The sequence below is a fragment of the Myotis lucifugus genome, unplaced genomic scaffold (genome assembly GCF_000147115.1).
Source record: "Myotis lucifugus unplaced genomic scaffold, Myoluc2.0 scaffold_103, whole genome shotgun sequence".
Classification (NCBI taxonomy): domain Eukaryota; kingdom Metazoa; phylum Chordata; class Mammalia; order Chiroptera; family Vespertilionidae; genus Myotis; species Myotis lucifugus.
Genome location: NW_005871151.1, coordinates 3,519,486 through 3,546,673, shown reverse-complemented (window position 1 = coordinate 3,546,673; position 27,188 = coordinate 3,519,486). Strand labels below are relative to the sequence as shown.

Genomic DNA, 27,188 nt, shown 5'->3' with positions numbered 1-27,188 from the left:
TCTTTGCCCTCTGGCCTTTTCTCCCCCCAAGACCCCCCACCCCCACTCGCCCCGCCATACACAACAGGCAGCCTGCTCACCTCTGGCCCTCGGTAAGGCCTCCCATTGACAATTTCAGGAGACGCATAGAGTGGGCTCCCACAAAACGTTTGCAAGAACTTGTCCTTCTGGTACAGGTTGGAAAGCCCAAAGTCAGCAATCTACAAAGACAAGCAAGATCCAAGAGGCTTGTTAGCATCACAGTCAGTGTCTGCATTGGATCAACTCGCACCACCCAGCACTAGAGCAGCAGAGGGCACCTGGGGGGTCTGCCGGCTGAGTCACCCTTTTCTCTGTAGCCCTGCATCTTCATAAAAGGACCAGTCAACACGAGTAGGCTCGGGACTCCCGGCGGCGGTCTTTGGCATCCAGCACAACATTCTGCCACATCTGCACACTACCTGCTCTGTTACTTAAAATTACTCCTTACATGGACGCTCTATCTTTTTTAAAAAAATATTTCTTATTGATTTCAGAGAGGAAGGAAGAGGGAGGGAGAGATAGAAATATTAATGATGAGAGATAATCATTGATCAGCTGCTTCCTGCATACATCCTACTGGGGATCAAGCCTGCAACCCAGGCATGTGCCCTTGACTGGAATCGAACCCAGGACTTTTCAGTCCATAGGCCAACGCTATATCCACTGAGCAAACTGGCTAGGGCAAGACGCTCTATCTTCACTTCCATTTAGATTTGCCTGAGAAATCCACAAAATCACAGGCTTGATGTTTCTGATGAACACTGAAGTGCATAACCACCTGGTATTAGTTTGAAAAGTGTTCATCTGTGGCCCACCTAATCACACTGCACCACGGTGGTGTGCACATCGCACTTTGGAAAACCCTTACCGGTGCACCTGACACCTCCACCTCTTTATCCGCCCACACGCTGATCAGAACTACAGTTTGCCTACCTGGTGACCCTAGAGCAGCGGTTCTCAACCTGTGGGTCGCAACCCCTTTGGCGGTCGAACGACCCTTTCACAGGGGTTGCCTAAGACCATCCTGCATATCAATAGATATTTACATTACGATTCATAACAGTAGCAACATTACAGTTACGAAGTAGCAACGAAAATAATTTTATGGTTGGGTCACAACATGAGGAACTGTATTTAAAGGGCCTGAAGGTTGAGAACCACTGCCCTAGAGGAAATGGACTCAGGGCACTGGATTTTGTCAAATGAGTTTTTAATCATATTTCAGCCATCTGTGTGACATGGAGCAGGTCCATTAGCTACTCTAAGCCTCAGTTTGCTCACCAGAAAATGGGAATCCATGATCCCTATCCTGTTCCAGCTCACACGATTATTGTGAGAATGAAAAAAAATTCATCCAGATGAGACCATGACTGCAAAAGTGCTTTATAGTCCTAAGCAAATGTTTTACCTAACCTTGCTGCTCTTTAACTGCACAGACCTTGAAGCCATTCTCTGTTCCTTGAGTTTCTTTAAGTGTTTTATTTATTGTTTTTTATGGCAGCACTCTTCCATATATATATTTTCCACATATGTATCACAAATATACATCTAATGTACATATATACGTATGTGCATATATATATATGTGTGTGTGTGTGTGTATGTGTGCATATATATATATATATATATATATATATATATATATATAAAAGAATTCACCTTGCCTGTTAGACTTAAGTCCCCTGAGGCAGGTGGGAGGTTCCATATCTTCCCCTCATCTGTGTATCACCCACTGCTTAGCACCTGCTTGCACCCAAGAAACACTTCTCACTAGAATAAGCAGTATATTTTGAAAACCACAAGATAATTAGCAGATAATACAAAGGAATAATGATAAACTTAGTTTCCACTTACTGAACAACTTCTAAGTATCAGCCACTGTTCTGAGCACTTTACGCTCTCTAATCTAATCCTACCCAAAACCCCATTTACACAAGAACGCGAATGTACTTCATGGCACTGAACTGTACATCTAAAAATAGTTAAGATGGTGAATTTTATTTTATGGATATTTTACCACATTAACAAAAATAAAAAAGCATTTAACAGATGAGAAAAATGAGGTTTAGGGAGATGAGGCTGTTCATTTCAGGTGAACTAACTAGTAAGCACCTATGTAAACCCGTGTCTGTAAAGTTTCCAACCATGAGCCTTCCTGCCCCGGGTAACAGCAAATTTCACTCCACGCTCAGCCTTTCACGCAGCCTTGCAGCCTGAGCCACCGCGGGTTTCTGCCGCTCCCCAAGCTGATTTCCACCGGAGGCTTAAAAACAGCCTGAGTGATTCACATGCCCAGCCTGACCGCAAACTCGCTAGGGCTCTGTTTTGAATGCAGCCCCCCAAATAAGCCTATTTTATAGAAGTCAGCCCTGAATGAATGGAATGTCACTGCAAGTAGCTGGTGAAAAACCACCCTTAGAAAACACATTCTCGGGGTTCAGATTGCACTTAATTGCCCTGAATTCCACTTTCTTATCAAGGCCCCTGCCTGGCTTGCTTACAGGAAGTTGGTTGGAAGCTCTATGAAGTGTGCCCTGTCAACCAGAAAAGGAATGACACGGCTGCAGCCCTGGGACATAGTGAGAAGTCGCAGACTGCGTCCTCTCCGACCACTAAGGCAGAACTAACTGTCCCAGCCAGTGCGCATCCTGCGGACAAGACATTCCTTCCCACCCCGCCATGTCAGCGGCACCCGGGGCGCCTATGAGCTTCCAGATACACACACGTGTGAGAGGCACCCGCCAGCTCCGCGTGCAAAACCCCACGTGCACACACTCACACGTGGAGTTCTCCAAGCCTGGGCATCCTTGCTTTCTTTGCAGCCCTCCGAGAGTGTGTTTATGTTGTACCCACTCCCATCCTCACAGACGGATGCTTATCAAAGCTGTCAGGGCTGCTGACAGAAGATTAATAGAGATCTAGATTAGTCCATGTTCTTGGCACTTTAACGGGGAAAAGCAATACTAATAAACACACACACACACACACACACACACACACACATCGTTCTCAAACCTTAAGCCACTTAAACTTGGGCTGTGGCTCTAGACCTCATACCCTGTGGAGCCTACATCAAGTGGCCACTGGTCATGAAACTTCTCAAAGCCTGTTTTCTCATCTGTAAAATGGAGGTAGGGACAGTGTCTACCCCCACAGGGTCATGGTGAAAATTAAATACCATAATGTATGTAAAATACTTAGAACAGAAATTGGTGCAGAGTTGAAGCTCAATAAATATTTGCTTCCCACCTTTAAATCCATGTTGGTAACTTTAGTAACTTCATGATACTCAAAAGGATATTGAATTTCCATTTAAGAGAATTACATAAGGCTTCTATTTCAAATAAGTATAATTTTTAAAAGTGAAATGAACTAAATATATTAAGTAAAATAGCAACAGGAGATACTAGGAAAAGTCAAAATCCAAGAAGAGAGTGAAAGAAAAGAAATTTGGGCCTAGCTGGTGCAGCTCAGCAGTTGGGCATCGACCCAGGAATCAAGAGGTCACCGGTCAGGGCACATGCCCTGGTTGTCGGCTCAATCCCCACTAGGGACATGCAGGAGGCAGCCAATCGATGATGTTTCTCTCTCATAGATGTTTCTATCTCTCTATTTCTCTCCCTTCCTCTCTCTCTAAAAATCAATAAAAAGTATTTTTTAAGAAATTCTGGAAAAGCTAAAAACATGGGGAATAATGATTTTGAACATAATAAAACAAAAATAACCCAATCTCCAAAATGGTTTCAACCTGAAAGAGCCTTAAGGGATGAGCTAATCCTACCCCTGGTTCTGTAAGTGAAGCAAGTGGAGGTCAGAGGACTTCAAAGCTTTGCTGAAGGCACAAGAGACAACCCCACGAACGTCAGGTTCCTCCCAATCTGTGTGCATTCTCTGTATCAGAGCATCAGTTGTGCATCGAGGGTGACTCCGCCAAGGAGGCATCTGGGCCTCGCTGGTAAAGTTGTATTTTGCTGACACACTGGTCACCTCTGGAGAAAGGTAACTACTTTGCACTTCTCTCCTGGTGGTGGACTGTTCCCCTGGCCCGTGCTGGTTCAGAACCACCCTCTGTCCCTTCCCTGGGTTCAGTTCAGCCTGGACTCTGAACAGGAAGCGAGGAAGTCAACACTCGTGTCTTTAACGTTTGGAGTTTTTGTTATCGAGTCTTTCTAGACGTGTGCCCTGCCGGATGGAAGTCAGAGTCAGAAAGATAAACTAGGAAAGGACTGTTCACATTTCAGAAGAATTCACCTCACTACAGCATGGACGGACCTAGAAGACGCCGTGCTCAGTGAAACAAGCCAGACGCCTAAGGATAAATAGTATGTGATTCCACTTACATGAGGCTCAGAGTAGTCAACTTTGTAGAGGCAGAAAGTGAAATGATGGTTTCCAGGGGCTGGGTGGGTGTGTGGGGGGGTGAGCGGGAGAGATTGGGGAATTGTTTTTTTACTGAATACAGAGTTTCAGTTGGGGAAGACAGAAAAGCTCTGGAGACAGGGCGGTGGTTATGGTTGCACGGCCATGTGAACATACTTAGTGCCATTGTACCATACACCTAAAAATGGTAAACTTTATGTTACATATATTTTACCATTAAAAAAAGAATCAGGTGGGTGGATGGGAAGAGATCAACCAAAGAACTTGTATGCATATATGCGTAACCAGTGGACACAGACAATCTGGTGGTGAAGGCCTGGGGTGGGGGGAGGGGGCGGGCTAGAAGAGGTCAATGGGGGGAAAGAGGGGGCATAGGTAATACTGTCAATAATAAAGATTAAAAGGGAAAAAAGCAGATTGAAAAATTTTTTTAAAAAAGGATTAACCTCAGATCACATGAATAATCACTGTGAGCTCACCCGATGAAAAAGGAAGTATCAGCTTGCTGATGATTAACTGCTGGGAAAGGATGCTGATGACAATGACAATGTAAGCCATGGTCTGATGGTCATTTGCAGTGTCTAAGAGGAAATGCAGTGGACTGAGCAGATCAGAGGTTTAGAAGCCAGGAGAACCTGGGGCTAACCCTGGGCTTAGCACTACTAGGTGCTCAGTGGGACCTGCCAAGTTCCTCAATTTCCTCATCTGCAAAATGGGAATGATAACAGACCCCACCGCATAAAGGTGTTGTGAGGATCAGAGAACCCACATGTAAAGCCCTGAAGTAATTCTGGTTCCCACGACTCTCTACATGACAGCTGTTACAATAATGCTGATGATCTGGTTTTCTTAACACTGTTTGCCAGGCAAGACACAGGACTAAAAGCACGATGCCGCTGTCCACCAAACAGCCAACGAAACTGTCATCATTCATTTTGGAAATAAGCATGAGAGACTGCGCTGCATGAGGGGAAGAGTAAGGGATGGAGAGCTTGAGTGTTTGAGTTCAAATCCCGGCCTCAATTCTTCCCAGCTGGAACCTTAGTTGGTCAGCCCCTCCCTCCTCCAACAGAGGTGTGAGGACCAGTAGCATGGGCACTGGCTGGGAGCAGGTCCGTTACAGAATTGCAGGCCCCACCCACCCCGGGCCTACTGTGTCAGGTTGCATCTTAGCAAGATCTCCAGGGGACTCCCCAAACATTAGCCACTCTGAACCTGGGTTTCTTCTTCTATACAATAGGGCAGCGGTTCTCAACCTGTGGGTCGCGACCCCTTTGGCGGTCGAACAACCCTTTCACAGGCGTCGCCTAAGGCCATCCTGCATATCAGATATTTACATTACGATTCATAACAGCAGCAACATTACAGTTATGAAGTAGCAACGAAAATAATTTTATGGTTGGGGGTCACAACATGAGGAACTGTATTTAAAGGGCCAGAAGGTTGAGAACCACTGCAATAGGGATGATGATAATGTAACCTATTTTGCAGGACTGATGTAATATCAAATGAATGATAGATGGAAACCATGCCTCACATGGCCTGCAGTAAATGTGAGCAATTACTACTTCAATCTCTTTGAGTCTCCATTTCCTGGGCTGGAAAATGGAAAGCAACAGCACCAACCACGGGATGTTGTGAAAACCAAAATCAGGGTAAATGAGATAATAACAACAATAAATAATAACAACAATAGCAGCATCAATACAGGCCAATCACCGCTCCGTGCGCACTACATATATGCACGTATTAAGTCGTCCCAACAACTATGACGAGAGGGTGTCATCGATACCCCATTTTGTAGATGAGGAAACTGGGGCCCAGGGCGGAGCCATGGCTGGCCTGAGACGTGGAGGAAGAGCTGCTTTGGCTTAAAGCTCCACATAAAGAAGAGTGATTGCTCTCAGGTGGCTGAGAAGGAAACAGCTTTCTGTGGAACTCTTCAGGAAGACAGCAAGCCCATCGGGGAAGACACACTCCATAGCTCCTTTCCGGCCGAGGGGTTCACGGACGTGGCTTTCCCCATGACAGCCTCCCTCCCGAGTTGTCAGGAAGTGGAGGCAAGGAGTGGAAGTGAGCGGAAGAGAACGGGGTCGGCTTTCATCTTCAAAAGATCCACGCCCACACCGCCTCAAGAGAGAGACTGGAAATGACTGATTCCACGAGACCTGGGGAAGCTCTTCCCCCAGGGCGCCTCCAAGCAGCAGCCTCTCGGGATGCTACTGAGCAACCCGCCCCAGCTCACGGCTCCAGCGACTCAGGCATCCCTGTGCCTGGAGAGTCTCTCCCTGGGACAGCTGGACACAAGCTGCTGCAGACAGGGGAGGTGACCTGAAGCAAGGGCCAAAAAGTGTCTCCAGGATGCTCTCTTGGATGTAGGGCAAATCTGGGTGGGAGCAGTAAAGGTTAGAATTTATCCAGTGGCTGGTCTTTAAGGTCAAAGACCCTTAGCTGTAGCCAGTCCCATCGCTCATTAGCTGGGGGAACCTCCTCATCTGTAAACTGGGAGTAGTCAGACCCACCCCAGTGGAGATATTCTAATGTCCAAATGAAAGAAGGCACGTGGAAGGTCTGGCTCTGGGCTCTGGTTCTAGCAAGGACTCGATAAAAGTTGCTTTTTTTTCTATCCTTCATGCCCTGTTCTTGCACTTGCTGCTCCTTCACCTTAAAAGACCATCATATTCCTTTCTGTTGAATTCCTACCTGTCCTTCAAAAACCCAGTTGAATCAAAGGCTTTCTGGTCCCTCCAGCTAACAGACCCACCACTTCCTGCTCAGCACTCCCACAGCATATCACACAAGGCACCCTGAGGCCAATAGCAGGGCCACCTGGTCCTGCCAAGGGACAAGAATCAGAAAAGGCTTCCTGGCTCTAACCGGTTTGGCTCAGTGGATAGAGCATCGGCCTGCGGACTCAAGGGTCCCAGGTTCGATTCCGGTCAAGGGCATGTACCTTGGTTGCAGGCACATCCCCAGTGGGGAGTGTGCAGGAGGCAGCTGATCGATGTTTCTCTCTCATTGATGTTTCTAACTCTCTATCCCTCTCCCTTCCTCTCTGTGAAAAATCAATAAAAAAATTTTTAAAGGTTTCCTGGGAGAAGAGGCATTCAAGCTGAGACTCAACAGACAGATAGGCAAAGAGCAGTGGGATGAGCATCCTAGGCGGAGGGAACCATGTGTGCAAAGAACAGGAATCCAGAGAAAGCTTGGTAGATTTAAGGAGTTCGAGTCCTATGCAAGGGCCTTCTCTGACCACTCTCACTAAAATAGTACCTGTCATTCTCTAAGTTAACCCTGAATGAATTTTCTTCACTGCCGGACAGTTACATTATATATTTCTGTTTATTGCTTGTGTCCCGAACTAAAATTCTAAGTCCATTAGGGCAGGTACCTATCGTCCTCGTTCACCTCTGTATCCTTCTCATGACTCATCATGACCGATGGTTTACCTGCTAGATTCTGAGCTCCAAGAACACAGGAACCCAGCCATCGGGCTCACTAGTAAATTCCCAGCAGCCAGCACAGGGCCAGGTACCCAGTAGGAACTTAGTAAACATTTGTGGTTGAGTAAATATTGTCCATGGAAGAGATTGGATCTGCTGAATGAATAAGTGCAGGAATGGATGAGTGAACACAAGCACACATGAATATATATGTATACACCCACACAAATGGATAGGCGAACAAATGAATGGACTAATTAACGCATGAATGCACACTCTCACATTCATATACTCAAAGCCCAGAGGCGCAGATCCTGAGCTGCCTCCCCTTGGTCTTCTTAAGCCTCCGAGGCTTCTATCTCGCCGGAGCCCTAGCCATTCAAAGCTTCTTTTCTTAGCCCCGGCAGCTGAGTTTCCATTGTCATCAGGGGCAACAGGCCATTTCCCCTCCGCCCCTCTACTCTGAGTCCTGGGAGCTCACTAAATTCTCAGCCCTCTTTGAGGAGGTCAGCTGACCCTGGTGCCTGGACCTCTTCTCATTGTAAGGCGTTTTTTTTTGTGTGTTTTTTTACAGGAGCCTCCCATGGGAATTGTCGGCATTCCATTCTCCCAGAGAATGGGATGTGAAATCTGGCCCGTTTTTTTTTTTTTTATTAATTGCAAATTAATGCTATCCTGGGTGTCTATTTTGGTAGACATGCTTCTCCTCGGAGTACGGAATGCAACCCAAAGAAGCACATTGCTCTCATTCTTTCTGCTGACCGACTGTGTGAATATTTCTAGAAGCCACACCCTCTCGCACTGGCCAGATAAGTGATTCCCAATGCCAGATGTGCTCTTTGCCAATCAACATCAGGCAGGGAAGGGATGAGGAACAGCTGCATGGCTCCCACCAAAACTGCAGCGACATGTGACAAGTTTAAACCAGTAGCATTTTTACAGGCTCCCTGGGCAACAGCCCTCTACCCTTGGAATTGGGGGGATGCACCCACATTTAGAGAGACACATGAGGGGGCTCCCAGAGGCATCTCGCTGCTCATAGTCCATTGGCTGGTAAGAGGCCATCAGTGTCAATAGTCCCCTTGTCCAGATACCGATGACATGGGCTCTCTTGAACTTGGAGCCCAGCTTGCAGCCATGTGTCTGTGCCTGCTGCCTTTATCACAAGTGCCCTTTTATAAATATGTTTTCAGCAAAATGCTGACTTGGGAAGAGCTGAGCATATCCAGCCGGAAGACAAATCAACACCAGCTGAAACACATTTTTAAAAACCTTGGAAGTGGGTGTGAGATGATGAAAAGAGAATTTGTCTGGAAGTCCAACATTTGAATTCTAATCCTGGCTGTCATCCCTTACTCCAATCAAACAGCTTAAGAGCACCTACTGTGTGACAAGCACTGTGCCACACTCCGGGGAAACAGACACAATAATTTCATCTACACTAATTCACCGTGTCTGATCCTGGGCACATCAATTGGACTTTTTGGACCACAATCATTAAAACAAAGGGTTTGGAAATGACCCTCAAGGTTCTTTCAAGCTTTAGGAGTCTCAGATCCTAGCAGCATTCCTTGAATAAGCAGAAGGAAGGTTTAGTTTCTGTTCAGGAGGGGTGTGTGTGTGTGTGTGTGTGTGTGTGTGTGTGTGTGTGTGTTTCCTTAGTAAATGCCAGAAACAAAAAATCTTAAGGATTAAGAATCCTAGCCCAGCCGATGTGGCTCATTGGTTGAGCATCAACCTATGAACCAGGAGGTCACGGTTGGATTCCTGGTCAGGGTACATGCCTGGGTTGCCAGCTTGATCCCTAGTAAGGGGCGGGGGTGTGCAGGAGGCAGCCAGTCAATGATTCTCTCTCATCATTGATGTCTTTATCTCTCTCTCCCTTCATTTATGAAATCAATAAAAATATATTTTAAAAAAAAAGAATCCTAAAGAAAAAGATATGACCCAAACCTTAATTTCTATAATGTGCTATGTCTGCTATTTCCCCACCTAACGGACAGGGATCCTAGATTGAAGGACTTGGTCCTGGAACTGGGAGGCCCAACACCATGGCACTATTGCTTATGCCAATGAGCCATTCTCCTGGGCTCCTGCCTATTGTTCCCAGCTCAGTTGCATTCAGAATTCTAACCATTCTTTTCCTCTGGGCAAGTCTATGACTCCCTAGGAAGCTATGTGCCTTATCATTTCTGGAACTACATCATGGGAGCAAGAGGTCACATTGTACTACAGAACCCAACCCCCAAGTGAGAGGCTCACATTCCAGGCCTTGTAAGACTACATTTAGTTTGGAGAGCTCTGGGGGCAGGTGGGAGGAAGAATCTGCAGAGGAAGCTAACAGGGTGGATGACACAAACCCTTAGAATGTGTCCCTCAAACCAGAAGCCAATTCTCTAGCCATGGCCTGACCACCAGGTATCTTCAAAGCAACTGGCGTCCTGTCCAGTTTCCTTCCCAGGGGCCACCCATTTAAGTAGGCACCTTGGACATGAAGCGTTAAGTGCTAAGTGCTTTGACTATATGTTATCTAAAATCCTCATGTTTGTCATTGCCTCCCCCGGACTGGGAACAGGGCATGGCACCCAGTAACTGCTCCGGAAACACTCAGTGAAAAAGTGAACAAATCCACAACAATCATCAGAGATGGACTGTCAACCCTACTGGACAAATGAGGAAACTGAGATTTAGGCAGGCAAGTCATTTATCCAAAATACTGCCATTAGTAACAGGCAGGGCTGCCATTCAAAACCCAGGCGAGCCAACTCCAAAGCCACTGCTCTTACCTTGACTCACTACACAGTGCTCAGCAGTGTAGAAATCTAAACACAAACTATCTCATTTACTCCTCCAAACAAGCCTGTGGCATTGCTGCTACCCCATTTTCTAGTTAACAGGGTGAAGTGCATTGCCCAATGTCAAGGAACTAGTAAGCCGCACAGGATGGAGTGTTCTCACTGCGCATCTAGCCTCCTGCTCGAATTCTCCAGCCACTCGGCCAGAACTGGAGATTTCACTTCCTGTTCCTAGAGAAAGCTGCTCTGACCAACTCTTTTCTCCTCATTCTAAGGACTACACAGAACTATGTGACCACAGCCAACCACTCGCAAAAACAAGATGTCACCGGACGTGGCTTCCAGGAGCCTCTCGAAGGATGATGGTGACTAACGATGGTCAGATGCCAAAGCAACTCCATCCTTCCAAGCAAGGAAAGAGTCCCCCGTGATGCACCCCCTCAACTTAGAGCAACAACAACAACAAAAGAGGGCGATGCAAGGTCATTCCCAGGCTTGGTCCTGGGACCAGGGAGGAGGCACTAACGTCACCAGCGGCTAATTAGAGGGATCCCCTGGTGCCAGGAGGACTAAGGCCATTTCATAATGAAACCCACGCAGTGAGCTCCGTTTATTTTGAAACCGTATTTGCTTATTTTGCCGATGTGATCAAAGGGACGTCCCGAGTGCTCTGCAGGAGGCACTTGAACCCTATTGGCCAGGAGCACTTTCTCCAGCTCCAGCAGCAGCCAGCAATAATACTCTCCGTAAAAGTAAACTCCATCACTTGACGGGATGCTCCTTCCCAACAGCGAACACTACCTCCCTTTCCATCAGCTTCCCAGTCCCAGGCAGGTCTCAGGGGTGGGAGGGAAGGGAGTGACAGAAAGTGGCAGGGAAAGAGTCCCAGCTCTAAGATAACTCGGGGCCCTCCTGGCAAACCAAGCATAGTGGCTCAAACGAGGGCTCATGAGTCAGAAAGACATGGGTTCAAATCCCAACTCCACTACCTACTACTGTGTGACCTTGGGTAAGTTACTTAACTTCTCTGTGTCCCTAGCTAGGAAATGATGTAAACAAGAGGACCTATCTCCTAAGGTTCTTGTAAAGATCGAATTTAAATGATATCAGGCAAAGATGATTTGAAATACATAACATAAGTGTTATTGTACTAAGTATTTTTATGGCAATGATTGTAATGATTGTAGACCATGAACTTGCTGAAGACAGAGACTGTATTTTAGTCACCTAATTATCCCAGCTTGAAGAAGAATGTCTGGCATGTAGTTGAACATGGGTAAATGGCTTACGGAGTTTGAACTGAGGACTCAAGCCCAGTGACGCTCCCCACCCGCCTGCCGGGGAAGGAAGTGGCCACCTTATTTCTAAGCTGTCGTTTGGAGCAGCTTAAACCCCCACCGGATGCCACCCCCAGGCCCCGAATATCAATCATCGAGGCAAGAGGTTTACCTTAATATTGCAGTTGTCATCGAGCAGTATATTTTCCAGCTTCAAGTCCCGGTGGACCACACCGTTCTGAAATGAGAAGACAGGCGGGGAATTGAATGGGAGCGGATGGGATGAGAGAAAGAGAGGAAGAGAGAGAGAGGAAGGCGGAGGCAGAGCAAAGGGAAGCATCTGACAGATGAAAGATGCACCAGCCCGGTGGTCTTCACCTCCATCCTTCAGGGCTGCTCTCGCTGTCATGCAGCTCCCGCCAGAGACCGCGACAGCAGAGCATTAGTCACTTGTGTGTGGTTAAGGGAAAAATGACTGGAATCCTTCTCCCCCAGAGCCTGTAAAACAGCAGGGGGATCCTTTGTCGGAATGTCATTCCACTGTGTGAAAGCAACACAGTCCCAGGCGGCGGCAAACCATGTCTGTCTGTGATGTGATTCCCAGGGAAGAAGCAGATTTCTCTGCTGGGGACTCAGAATGCAGGGCTCCCTGACCTTGCGTGTCTGTCTGTCTGTCTGTCTGCCTGCCTGCCTCCTCAATGCTGGAAAGAAGCCTGGTTCAATCTGTTCTGAGGATAACAAAGTTGCTACCGGGGTGTTTCCTCAGCAGCTGGGAGGGAAGATTTTCAAAGTCCCCTTCTGCTCGGCGGGACTCAATGCAGGTAAAGGGTGAAGGTGGGGGAGGCTGGTGAGACCGTCGCCACTGGGTTGACCACAGCAGGTCGGCAGGCCGCTGCCACCCTGGATGACCTACCCATTCAGGTAAGTGCTGGGAAGCTGAGCTGCAGTGACAAGCAGCCAGCCCACCAACAGGTGAAAAGAGTCATCAGCCAATAGGCTGTTGGCCTATATCAGTGGTCGGCAAACTGCGGCTCACGAGCCAACATGCGGCTCTTTGGCCCCTTGAGTGTGGCTCTTCCACAAAATACCACGTGCAGGTGCGCACGTACAGTGTGATTGAAACTTCGTGGCCCATGCGCAGAAGTCGGTATTTTGTGGAAGAGCCACACTCAAGGGGCCAAAGAGCCGCATGTGGCTCCCGAGCCGCAGTTTGCGGACCACTGGCCTATATCTACAGCAGTAACAACTGGTGTGCTCGCTTCTCTTTTAAAACCCAATGATCTTTTCATGGTGGGCATGGGAAGAGGAGTGCAACAGAAAGAACCAACTATTCCAGGCTGGGCAGATAATTAACAGGGAGAGAATTTTTAACATTATTCAGCATAAAGGACATTTACAAGCTAAGCTGCTCTTTTAAGCAAATGAACTGCCTAGAAATTCTGTCTTTCAGTCAAGATTTTCTTAGTTCAGAATCTCCCTTTTTCCAATTAGTTCTTTATTATTCTCCTTTCCTTTTGCCAGTTCCTAACATCTCCAAAAGTACTGACCAGAGAGAAGAAAAGAACATATATTTTTCTGAGACTTTTTCTAATCCAAACCTTCAAGGGTGTGTTTTGAATTCAAAAAAATGCACAAAATCAGGCTCCTCAATGAAAGATATGAAATACAAGGTACCTAATTCTGCTTTGCTTTCAATATTGGGAGTCGTTCGGTTTACACTGCTGCATTCCTCATTTTCACAGTAAGATGGAATGAGTCTAATAAAGTCCCTTAGTATGCAGAAACTTCAAGTAATAAAAGTACCATCTGCAATGCTTTTTGATGATGCCTGGTGATAAAATACACACTGTTGTATGATCTGGATCATCAGGACCTTGGGTTACGGGTTTTAGATCTGAATAATCATTTTCTAATCACTCCCAGACCCACTACTGACGAACCAGAATACCTGGCAAACCAGGGGGCCCTGTACTACAATCATTTGTGTGAAGAAACTGACTATTTGGTATGCCATGTTGGATTCAAGTCACTGCTGTCCTCAAAGTGAATGAGTGTTCAAGGTATGATAGTTCTGGGGGAGGGGGTATAAATAAGATGATTAATAACATTAATGGCTGGACTGTGGCTTGGAATTATCTGGGGACTTCATTTCCTTCTCCAGAGGCCAACAGTGGCTAACCCGTGGCTGTATGATGAGCACATCCAATTGGGTGTATTGTGACAGGATGTACATGAGCATCTATGTGTCACCCCTTTGGAAGCAATCAATGCAAGAAAAGGGACCAAGAGCAGAGAAAGGTTCAGAACCTGTGGCACAGGAATTCCACTTCTATAATTTCTCTTAAGCAAATTATTCAAATGAGAGGAAAAGGTTACTGTCTAAAAACGTTGATCACTATTTGTAATAACCAGAAACTAGCATCAGCCTACATGTCCAATAATCACAATAATTACAGAGAATTTTTAGTAACATAGGAAAATGTTTAGATTAAAATACTGAGTGAAAAAGCAAGACACAAACTTTGTAAAAATTATGCGATCCATTACTCCTGGAACAGAGAAAGGTCATTGGTGGAAAAACTGGTGAAATCCCAATAAAACCTGAAGTTTGTTAATGGCAACATATGAATGTTGGTACATTCATACTACAGTAATGCATTATGGTAAGATGTTACCATAGGGTCAGCTGAGTCAGGGGTATATGGCAACTCTCTGTACTATTGGGAAACGCTGCTGTAAATCTAAAATTATTCTAAATAAAAAATTCAAATAAAAAACAAATGTTAAAAGTAGGAAGAAGAAGATTAGAAAGAAACAAAAATGTCAACAATGAGTTATTGCTGGATTCTGGAATTATGGATGGTGGTAATTTTCTTCTTTTCACTTTGTAAATTCTCCATAAGTACTATAATGAACAGACATTATCCTTATAAAGTGAAAACAAACAAACAAACACGTGATGCCATAGACACCATCTGCGGCCAAAGCTCTGGCCGGCCGGTACCTTGTGACAATAGTGAACGGCGGAGACGATCTGCCGGAAGAAGTGCCTGGTCTCCCTCTCGCTGAGGCGTCTCCGCTCGCTGATGAAATCATACAGCTCCCCTTTGCTGGCGTATTCCATGATGATCACAATCTTATCTTTGTTCTCAAACACTGTGGGGGGGGGAGCAGCAATATACAAACACCCTGTTAATCCAACAATCTCACTTAGACTGGGACAACAGAGATGTCACTGAGCGAGGGGCGGGGCAAACAGCTACCGGGAAGGACACAAGTTGGGCCGTTCAACATCACGAGGAGTTGGGCAAGTTTTCCAGCCAAGTGGGCGATATCATCACTATTGTTACTGGACAAACTATTTCACATGGACTAGCTACCAGGACCTCCTAAGCTCCTCTGACCCAAAGTTGGTGATGATCTTGTCATCTCTTTGCTTAAAACCTTCCAGACTTTCCATCTCACTCAAAATAAAACCCAAAGTTTCAAATGTGGCTCACCAGGTCCTATATGAGCCTGTGGACCCTTAGCCTTATCACACAACAATTCTCTGTATTTGTTTATTTTGTCTCCTCCGTTAGACCGTAAATGAGGGTGGTTCCAGTTCATTCACTAATGTATGCCCAGCACCCAGTGTGCTAGTTGGCCTAGGGGCTCAATTAATATTTATTAAGTGGGTGAATTCAAACCTTCATAAGTGCATTCTGGACAATTATCTATAATAATAAAAGCTTAATATGCTAATTAGACCAGACATCCTTCCGGACGACCTTCTGGACAATGCCAGGGCTGCGAGGGAAGCCCCAGTCCCGGGTGCCAGAGGGAAGCCAGTGCCAGCAGTTGGGGGAAGGAAGGCCTACTCTTGCAAGAATTTCGTGCATTGGGCCTCTAGTAGTAAATAATTACCTATCACTAAGTGCTTCTCTCTCCCAACCCTGATATTCTCAAACAGCGATATGTTCAAAACTCTGTTCGTCTGAGGTCCTGGAGTTCCAGGCAGATGGCTGGGCGCCGGGCTCAGGAGGCTTCGAAGGACAAGCTCTGGTCCTCAGCACTGCCTCAACCAAAGGGACTTCGCTGCTGTGTCATATTTTGGATTTCACATAAAATGCCCTTTGAGCAAAGACAAAATAATAATTGTTTTTGAAATCCTTCACTCCCAGGAGATATGTTATAAAAACACACCTTTGTAGGCTACCCAAGACCCTCCCTGAAGGACCCCTGACTACCTTCTCCATCTCACCAGCTTCTACCAATCCCAATAAGGCACTACATGCCCAATGCCCACCAATGCAGGACTCCTTGCTGTTTCTTTCTCTCTCTCTCTCTCTCTCTCTCTCTCTCTCTCTCTCTCTCTCACACACACACACACACACACACACACACACACACACAACTGTTTCCCACCTCCACGCTCTTCTAACTCATCAGTTGAGAATGAACTCAAATATGGCTTCCACTTTGCCTTCCTTCTGCTTTTTACTGCACTTGCATCACAGGACTTTCAAACTACATGAATTTATTTGCTAGTTTATATATCTAGTTCCTCTGCCTGCCTGAGCTTTGAGACAAAAACTATAGTTTTGAAACCAGACACTGGCAAGTAGGATTCCTGGATCTGCCTCTTACTTGCTGTGTGACTCTGGGGAAGTTCCTTGCCCTCTCTGTGCCTCAGTTTAGTCAACTATAAAACGTGCATAATATTAGGATGTACTTCTTAGAACTGCTGGGAGAGTTTATTGATATGAGGTATGCTAAATGCTTAGAACAAGGCCTGTCCTTACGGCATGCACTCAATGTTAGCTATTACAATTCGTATCAATATTATTGGACCCCCAGGGCCTACTACACACACATACACACACACACACGCACGCACGCACGCACGCACGCACGCGCACACACTGAGAACTGAGTTAAACTGGAATGTGCCCAGGCCTGGGTCCCCTGTCCTCCCACACCTTGTCACTGCCTCTAGGAACTCAGACCCCCTCCAGTTCCTTTTTGGCTCCTTCAAGTCCAGCCAAACCTCTCTGATAAAACTAAGGGGGAAGGAGGAGGGCAGAGAGGAGGAGGAGAATGAGAACAGCCAGATAAAATTGGCTGCTTCTGCGTCTGCTGGCCTCGGTGTACCCTGCGGCTCCGGCTCCTGCCAGGGATTTCAGCCTGGTGTGCACTTTTCATTAACAATAAACTTTGGAAACGGGAAAAGCTGCCTCAGGATGCATGGCTCAGGCTCCAACAATGAGAGAGTGATATTCCCAAACGCGGGCAGAGCGTTTCCTCATTTTACAAGGGGTGGGAGGAGGAAGGGAGAAGGAAAGTACTTTGACAGGGAAAGAAACAAGGAGCCTCACACCCCAAAAAGTCTGATGCCAAAGACTAAAGGTCAAAGCCAGCGGTCCCTTCAGTGTCTATCAGAAGGTGTGGGTCAGTGCCCCCTGCAAACCGAAGGGTGGCTTCAGCCACTGGCTTCTTCCCTTCCCAAATGGCTGACATGGTATCAAGGAGACATAAACGCAGTTCAGTTCAACACACTTCAATACGCCAAATATTTTACTAAGCAGACTGCATCAGTAAGTCCTGCTGATCCTACCTCTAAAGTACATCCCAATCCTGTCCACCTGTCCCCCATCGCTGGCCACCCCTTGCTCCAAATCCCCATCCTCCCTGATTTCCCACCGTTCACTCTTGCCCAGCTGCTGGCTGCATTTGGAGGGGGTGGGGAACAGTTCCAAATGCATGTTCCATGGAGCACTAGCCCTGCAAGCTATTCTGAGGCAAATGGGGTTCCATGGTCAAACTAAGGTAACATAATTTGGAAAATGTTAAGACTGGATGGCCCCTTGGAGAATCTGGTTTCTTTAACTCAAGAGCTTTGCAGGTTGATTTGGTCATTTCAATATTCCTATTATAATCCCAGGAACTAACCAGGAGCCAGTGTGGAAAACACTGGATGAATGAGATGATACCCAACTGATAAAATCGGCCCCTCACTGTTGCAGGTGGAGCTGGGGGGGCAGCCAGGTGAGAGAAATGTCCAAGTGGCCAGGCCTGGCTCTGGAACCCCACCCTCAGCCCTCCCACAGGAAACAGCTGGAGTCTCATGGTCATGGCCCTCACTGGAACTCTAGATTAGCTAAAGGCAAACAACCGTTCTAGACTCGAAGCATCAATGCTTCTTCAAGAAGGCAATGCGGTGTCCATACGTGAAGCTTCTTGAGCCCTTCCTAACAAAGGCAGCACTTACTGAAGGTTTACCATGTGCAGACACTGGACTAGTAGCATTCTGCATGAATTATGCCCTATGGCTTTGGTCCTATGAGTATCCCCCATTCAGCAGATGATAAAGCCTGGGTGTAGAGAGGTTAGTAACTGCCATGGCCACAGAGCTCAGACGAGGCCAAGGCAGGCCTGCGCCTGTGGTCTGACTACACACTCCATGCTCTGCACTATTATTCACTGTACTGTTACTCACATGCACTGAACCCTCTGACCCTCCGTTTCCTCATTGGTCAAGCAAGGTTAACGATCCCAGTGACGTGGGATTCCGTGAGCTGCCAGGTCCAGCATCCTCCTGCAGTGCCTCGGCCAGCGCTCAGTAAATGGAAGCTCTTCTCGTAATTACTTCATCTGCCTCTTAGGCAGCTTCTGGCAAAACAAAACCCTAAGACTTGCCTCTCGCTCTCTCCCCGCCAACGTAGCTCTTTAAAACATGCTGTGGCTGCTGCAGAACCAGAGGATTTTCAAGCAAAAAGAACCCTAGAGATCAACTATTATTTTTCCAGAACAGCCCGGGGTTTATAATGTATGAGAGCGAGGCCTTGGGAATCTGTTCTAAAGAATGACCGGCTTCCGCACCCGCGGCCCAAGGCTCCTTGCCCACAGTCAGGCCACTATCAGTGAGGTGACAGGACCGCTCTTGGCCATTCTTATGGCAGAAAGGGCTGCTTCCCTTGGGCACTTGTACAGCTGGTTATTTATAAGCCCAGAAATCTTGTCTGTGTTTATGTTATTAGTCACTAAGCAAAAGCTTATTTTCCACCAGTTGGGAAGGGTTTCCTTTCTGAAAAATGAAAGCCTGTGTCTCTTGGCCAGACAGTGTTACCCAGAAGCCCAGTGGCTCCAGAGTGGTAAGGAAAACTATGGCCCCTGACATGCCAGGCCCACCAGGAAAATCAAAGCCCTGAATAGAAACCTAGCTCGGCTGGAGTCAGCCCACAGCGCTGGGCCCACGTCCATGTGCTGAAGATCTGGGTTTTAGCACAACAACAAATTTTTATGAAGCACCCACTATGTGGATGGCATTGAGGATACTAAAGGAAGTCTTTACGAGGTTAAGAAGGGGAGGAAAGGCTGGCCCTGGAGAAGGAAAAGTGAAAGAGGGCAGAAATAGGAGCAGAACTACCAGGGTGCCAGGGATTAAGAGAAGAGGCGAGGCTCTGTGGTTGAGCATGGACCTATGAACCAAGAGATTACCATTTGATTCCGGGTCAGGATATATTTCTGGATTGCAGCCTCGATGAGGTGCGGGGGGGGGGGGGGCTGCAGAAGAGGCAGCTGATCAATGATTCTTATCATTGATGTTTCTATCTCCCTCTCCCTCTCTCTCTGAAATCAATATAGGTAATTTTTTTAAAAAGAGAGAGAAGAGAAAGAAGAAGCAGGCCTTGAATGTAACACAGAGGCCTCGAAGGCCCCAGTGGGTTCTGGGGAGGAGGAGTCAGACACAAGTGACCAGACATCGCCAAGAATGATAAAAACGTGGAACAAAGGACAGGGTAGCATCCAGGATCCTGGACCTATGAAATAGTCCAGGGCTCTCTTCTCCCCAAGAGCCTCCCCAGACAGCTATAGCTCCTTCCCCGGAAGGCTTATTCAGAATAACAATAGTTCACATTTATTGAACCATTACCTCATGCCCTGGATTCTCACAATTAATACTAACACTCCTATGAGATAGGTATTAATATTATTCCTACTTCATAAATAGGAAATCAGCATTCAGATCAAGAAACAGCGTGGCCAGCACCCTGCAAATACCCCCCAGGGCCTCTTTCTGTCACTACCCATCTCCCCATGCGTGTGTGCTTGTATGTGTACACATATCTCCACCAATATCATGAATATCGTCAATATAAGCCAATAACACAGATTAGGTTGGCATTTCAAGTTTTCTAAAAATGAAATCATGCAGTACATATTCTTTTGTGTCCGGCTTCATTAGCTCAACATTATATTTGTAAGAATAATCCATGCTGTTCCATGTAGTCAAAGACTGTTCACACCCATGCTTGTAGAGTTCTCCATGTTGTGAATGCATCATGGTTTAATTATCCATTCTACAGTTGATATAGATATTTGCATTGTTTCCAGGTGGGGGTCAATATGAGCAGTGTTGCTGCGAGCATTCTTATGCATGATTTTTGATGTTCATCTGTATGCATTTCTGTTGGGCAGATCCTTACTGGATCTGATCCCAAATCTGTGTGACTCAAAAGCTTATGTTCTTGCCACGACTCCACACCACCTTACATAATACTCAGAAATGTAGCAGGACAGAATATTAATATTCAGATATCAGATGCATTTTTACACACCGAGAGCCAATTATTAGACTCTCCTTACATAATACTCAGTAAAGATTCTCTTTCATAAAAGAGAACCAACATCACTGTCTCTTCTAAAAATGCTCTTTTATCAGCCTACCTGAAACATGTTTCTGAGCATCTTGTTATGTGTTTAAAAGAACGCAATCATAGCATAAGACACAGCCTTGTCCTCCAGAGTTGCTATCTGGTTGAATAAAACTAGTACTTCACAAATAAATCAAGGTCTCACCTACACCATATAGGCTTTAAGTACCCAGATGATCAGAAAGATGGGTGAGGTAACTTGAATGGGCCTGAAAAGATTCCTAGAGAAAGCAGGCGTGGAACTGACCCATGACAAAGGACTTGGGCTTTGTTTGCAGGAGAGCGTGTTAACCATTGTTTCAGCTTATCCTAAAATATCCAAACTCTCTTCATTTTCTTCTACTGTCCCACAGAAGGGCCTTCTTCCCAGACACCAACTTGAATTGTTTTTCTTGTTTTCTGTTTATTTTCCATTTCAAAGGAGAATGGGGATTGGTCGCTATGGCAACAGCGACTTCTCCAAATTAATTCTGAATTTCATCAGATGTTCAGTTTGACAGCCCAGTTCTGCCTCCTGATTTGTCTGGCTTTCACAACCACGCTAATTACCCAACTCCTAACCATTCCCTCCTGCTGCCCTCGGGGTTAATAACACAACTGTATAACTTGAGAATATGCGTATTATCAAAACAATGCTCTGGCCTGGGAGAAATGCTGATGCGTGAGGAGATCTTGGGATTTTAACCATCCACCAGCCATTTTAGAGCCAAATTCAGGAGGCCATTTAGGAAGACGAAGGGCTTGGGAAGGGAGAGGGTGGGAATCGATTTACAGGATACTCTGTGATGAGCAGGTTTGAAAAACTGGAGGATACTTTCTGCTTGACATGTAACCTCAAGAAAGGAAGATTCGTTTGTTGGTTTTAAGCAAAAAAAGGCCAAAGGCCTAGAGTGGACCAGTCTGAATTCTTTTCCTGCCTTTGCCTTCTGTCAACTTCATATCCCAAATTAGTTCCAGGAAACTACCATTCCTTCCATGGCATTGCCTCCCCACATGGCAGCATTTTTATTACTTTCTTAAAACCTCAGACAGAAGTGCCATTCCATTTCTCGGGGATGCTCTTTTCTTAAAGGTCAGTAGAATCCTCACAGAAAATTGCTTATTTTCCATTTTAGAAATGGAGACATCTTTCCTTTGCGAGAACTGTCTGCAACCTAATTACATCAGTTAGTCAATACAAGATTCACTCTTCAAGAGTTTCCTCTCCAGAACTAAATTTCAAACACCTCATGGGCTCATGGCTTCACAGAATGGTCTTCTGATCCCTTAAGTCCAAAAGCCCAAGGCAGTGAGAGTGAGAAAATTAAGCTGGACTGGCAGCTCCCCATTGTCAATGAACTGGTCAGAGTTGAGTCAATGTGTTTCCTGGTTTGGACAATGAAAAGCTCTTTAGTTCACTTAAACCCAAACTCTTTCTAGATGTTGGCTGGCATGTCCAAGGAGAACCATAGCCAACCAGGCCACCCACTGCCAGCAGCAGACTCCATAGAAGGAAGAAGAAATGGTAAGAAAGTATGTAAGTGACCTGCAGAAGACAGAGATGCAGAAGGCTTACCAAGAACCAATCACTCCTGCTAAGATTAACAGTACTATTTGAGGGCCCAATATCAAATCCTAGGAGGACAGAGGACAGACATGGCCAGGAAAGAGAGAGGAGTTGCATGGAAGAGGAGATCAAATGCACCACGTTGGACCAGCCATTGGACTCCCCTCCTTCCACAACCATCCCTGGTGGTGTTTCCATGGAAACCAGCAGGGCTTTGAGGAGATGAGCTCTGTCAGCCATCATCACACACTCATCAGCCATGCCCAGTCTCCCTGATCATTTTTCTATTGCTCTGTCTCAGCCTTTTTGTCACACACACACACACACACACACACACACACACACAATCCTGAATCTGCGAGAGCAGTGACAATTGATCAGAACATCTCAGAATCATCCCACACTGAAGCTAAGGCTCTTTTACTTGATACAGTGAACTTCTGAAAAAAAGCATGCTCCCCTAATTTGGGCAATGAAGCCAGGCCTATGGTTATCACACCTCTGCTTCTAGCACTGCTTGACCCACCATGTACGGCTCATCTTGTCCACTCTAAATCCCAGTCTCCCGCATTGGACAAGATAGTGCAGTAGTTAAGACCCTGACTCCCAGAGCCCGGCTACCTGGGTTCAAAACTAGGCTCTGCCATTTACCAGCTGAGTGACCTTAGCAAGTTACTTGACCTTTCTGTGCCTCAGTTTCTTCACCTGTTGAAATGAAGACTATCCTTATTGTAAATATGATCATAGCTCACAATAAGCATAAGTGTTAGCCTGGTATTACTAAGCGGCAAGTATTAGTTTAAGAAAGAACAAATGAAGATATGCCTGGATTAAATCCAAAATTATTAAGGCTATGTATTGGCAGAAGCTGCACCTGACATTATACATGTGGCGTTGAAGGGTGGGGAAGGCAGGAGGCTGAATGGAGGAGACAGAAAACTAATACTCAAAGACAACAAAGCCAGAGGTGGAAGCAAGCCCGATCTCTTAACTAGGGTCCATTCCTCAGTCCCCAGTGGGGTGCCAAAGCGTGGATCTCAATCTCAGTCCATACCGACTAGAGGAACCTCCTGTCAGAAATCACAGTGGCCCGTGGGACCTCTTCTATACCCTATGGGCCTCCCTAAATGCAGCCTATGACTACCGGGGGCAAATTAACAGAGCCGTCCCAGTTAATTCCCAAAGACCCCACATTAAATGACAACACGGTTCCAGTTTTCTCCTTAAAAATTAGCTTCAAGTACGAGTGGCATTATTTGAGGCACTAGAAAATACTGAATTCCAGGAAACCCAAGAGGGTGAGGCAGGACAACCAGGGAGTAGCGTTCATTTGCAGTTGTTTTACTTCTAATCTCCAGCCTTCAGAAAAATGGCTTGGGTGTAATCAAAAGAAAACAATGAAAATAATACACTTGAAGGTCAAATAGCTAACTTAATAGGAAACTCATTAGAAACGTGGCTGGACAGACTCGCAGCTGAAGAGCTGGTTCACATGATTAACAGTGAAGACAGCTCTCTGGTGCTGTGTTACGAACAGGGGTGAGTCCTTCCTTTGCATCCAGTCTGCAGAGACTTCGTGTGGAACTTGCGGATCTGGCAGCAAAGGCCGTGTGTTTAAAGGCTCAGCAATTCGCCATGGGTTCAAAAGAGTAAACACAAGCATAATACACCACGTTGCCAAGTTCAACAAACTGTTTCATGGGGCTCTGAGTCCCTGATGAGGGCAGCAACCAAATGGCTAAGTAAGTAAACCCAAGCCCAGAGGTATCGCTCACTGCTCACTAGACACACTGCTGCCAGACACACGTTCTTCTCTGGAATTCACTGATGACAAATGATCTGACCAAGACGAGTTCATAGAGCAGGGCTCTCATTTCCCCTTAGTTGCAGGACTAAGTCCATATTTCTCAGCCTGGTCAATTAAATCTAAATCTAAATGCAGAGGCATCAGCATTTTTTACAAATACCCCCATGAGATTCTAATGTGTTATCCAGCATCCAGAATCACTGATCTAGGCTATCTGGTCAACCTTCTCTTCCAGCAGCTCCCAAGAGGAGCTTCTACTCTAGCCAGAAAGGACCTCTCACAGCCCTAAAGATCAATCACATTGGGAAGAATCAATATCATTTATTGAGCATGTACCCAGCACTGTGCTTAGCTATTTTACATATTATTGGAGTCATTCTTCACAACCTTATCTATTCAGATTCTAGCTATTGGCCGCATCTAACAGAAAAGATAACTGAGCCTCAGAGAGGTTAAGTCACTGGCCTAAGATCACACAGTAAAAATTGGTGGAGCAATTGGCTCATTCAAATCTAAGCCTATTTGGACAATAAATAGATACTCACCCTCGTAGAACAGTATCTGGAACATAAGTGTTCAATACATTTTTGTAAAAAGAAATGAATGACCGAAGGAATAAATGACTAAATAGGTGAATGAGTGAACGAGAACAGACCTTGTTAGATTAGTTCAGCTAACCCCTGCCTTTTAAAGGGCCTAAATGAGAATTTGCTTGCTGCCTGAGAAACCTAAATTAGAATGAATACTTGAGCCTAAGAGGAAAAATGTAAACGGCTTGCTCTATAGGTATTTCCAAATACCTGATGCTAGCAATACAGCCCTGCTTTGGTTTCTGACCTCCTGAGCAGGGGTTTCTCCAATACAGCGAGTGCTTCTCACACTTAGGAGTGCGTGGGAACACTGGGCCCCACCCCTAGGGCTTGGGATTCAGTATAGTTGGGTGGGACCAGGTGATGCTGACGCAGCTGGTCCTGGACCACCCTCTGAGAACAGCAGTTTCTGACTCTGGGACCTCTGCTGGGTCCTGTGAAACATCAGCCCCACTGCCCCTGGCCATAAGAGTAGGGGAAGGAGAAGGCGGGAGGCGGGAGGCGGGAGGCGGAATGCCCTTCTACAAGCCTGCAGTAAACAGCACAGGCCAAAAGCTGTGGGCTTGTCCACAGATCCTATCTCTGGTTTTCTCCTCTTCATCTCTGGCTGGATGTTCTGAGCAGTGATTTTCACCAAAGGCCAAAAACAATATCCCCCTCCAGAAAAACCTAGCAGAACCTCAGGAGGCACAGGTAACTCAAAGAAGGATATTGTAATGTGTACTTCTAGGAAGAAGATGAGAGGCACGTTCAACTGATAGTAAACTCATCCCAAGTGTCTTTGTGGTAAGAATTTGGAGAATTTTCTACAACCCAGACTCTTTTGCCATCTTCTTGCAGACAGCAGGTGTGAGGTTCAGAGGGCAAGGGCGTGAGGCTCACGTGCTTATCAAAGACGGCATGCTTGTTTGTCTATTTTGTTTTGTTATTTTACGGTTGAGAAAATCTTCCAAAGGCGACAGATTACAGCTGACCAATGCCACATGGGCCTCCTCCTTCATCCCAGAAAGCCAGGATCACCCTTCCTAAGATAGGAGCCGTGATGAAAGCAGATCACCACGCCAGGGGCCAAAAAAGAGTCCAAACGTGGAGGGCCAGGAAGAGAGATTTCCAGGAACAAAAAAAATCCAGGGCATAAAAGGGAAGGCAAGGCCCAATCGCCCCCACTCCCTCGCCTTTTCCTCTTTACCCACGGGGACTGTTACCAGATGGGGCGCTAAGGTTCCCTAAAGTACAAGATGTTCATTCTCTTGGCTGTGCAGACTGGGTCTCCTAGGCTTTCAAAGGGGAAACAGGGGGCGAGGGGGTGGGGGGCGGAGTAAGGGGGGTGAGACCCCGGGCCTTTGATGTTTGAACTCAGATCCTGAAATCAGAACCTCGGGCAAAAACTGTTTTTATCTCTCCCATCCTAGGCAACCAAGTTGAAAGCTCTGGCGGGCACTTCCTTTTCAGCTGCTCTTTCCATTTTGTCAATTACCTCCCTACTGAGAGAATGGAATTCCTTTGACTGGAAACAGGGGTCCAGCGAGCGATGGTGCCAGAGATTTCTTCCTTTTCTCTCTCGATTATGTTACCTTTCCTATCCCACACTGGCAGGTGTATTTCCATCCTTTCATTGGACTGGGCATCAGAAGCCAGTCATGGTTCCTGTTGGCAGTTGACAGATTTGTGGGTTAATCACCTTCCCCCGTGGATCCACAGGGGAGCAACCCCAGGGGCTGGTTTGAGAGAGAAACATTTGCAGGGATTATTTTTGAGATTTGGTCAACAGCAGCGCTGATTCAGTGAGGTCGCAGGTTTTATGAGCCTGCGGGTATTATGAATAATATATAAATAACTTACATTTCCATGGACTGCTGTGCAGAAATATCTTCTAAAATACTCGCAACGCTGGGATTTAATGCTCTCTCGTATTTAAGACAGCCATCTCTGTGAGGGCCAGAAATTCCCCTCATCACAGGGTCTAGGACAAGGCCCCCAATGGGGGTCGCTGCAGACCACCAAATGACCTGGTTTTATGAGCACCAGCTTCGGAATGTCCCTGAGACTGGGTTGGACTTTCAGACCCACCATCTATTAGGTGATGTAAGCTTGGGAAAAACTACATTTTCCTCACCATGAAGTTAGAGATGTTAACAGTTCGTATGTCACGGGTGGAAGGATTAAACTCGATAATACATGTTCTAGGGCAGGGTAAACACTTAACAACTCCTAGTTTTATTAGTATTATTTTAAAGTACAAATTGAAAAATGCTATTTCCCTCATCAAAATCAATGGCTTGCCCTCATTCCTGATGTAAAATCCACACTCACTCCTTTTGCCAATGTGACCAAGATCTGGCCCTCTCCAACCTCCTCTCTCCTGCCACCATCGTACTCACTCACCACCTCAGCCTCACAGCCTCACAGGCCCTCTATCACTTCTACCAACACAAGCTCCTGCCCTCCTCTGAGCATCCACACATGCTGCTCCCTTTGCCTGGAATGCCAAGCTCTTCCAAAGACTTACTCCCTGTAAGCCACTTAATCTATTCACTTGCCTACTCACTGAATGTCAGCTCTATGGGGCCAGAGCTTATCTTGTTCACTAGAACAGAGCCTGGTACATATTAAGCACCTACTTGATATTTTTT

At 46.3% G+C, this 27,188-nt stretch overlaps 1 protein-coding gene across 1 annotated transcript in view; it reads right to left on the bottom strand.

Moving 5' to 3' along the window:
* The window catches only part of NUAK1 (NUAK family kinase 1), a 70,922-nt gene that overhangs the window by 9,360 nt on the left and 34,374 nt on the right, over nucleotides 1–27,188 (bottom strand). The window contains exons 3-5 of the mRNA XM_006092737.3: nucleotides 14,921–15,072; nucleotides 12,089–12,154; nucleotides 81–200 (exon numbers count right to left, since the gene is read on the bottom strand). Coding sequence (XP_006092799.1) covers nucleotides 81–200; nucleotides 12,089–12,154; nucleotides 14,921–15,072 — 338 coding nt within the window. The remainder of the gene's footprint in view (nucleotides 1–80; nucleotides 201–12,088; nucleotides 12,155–14,920; nucleotides 15,073–27,188) is intronic.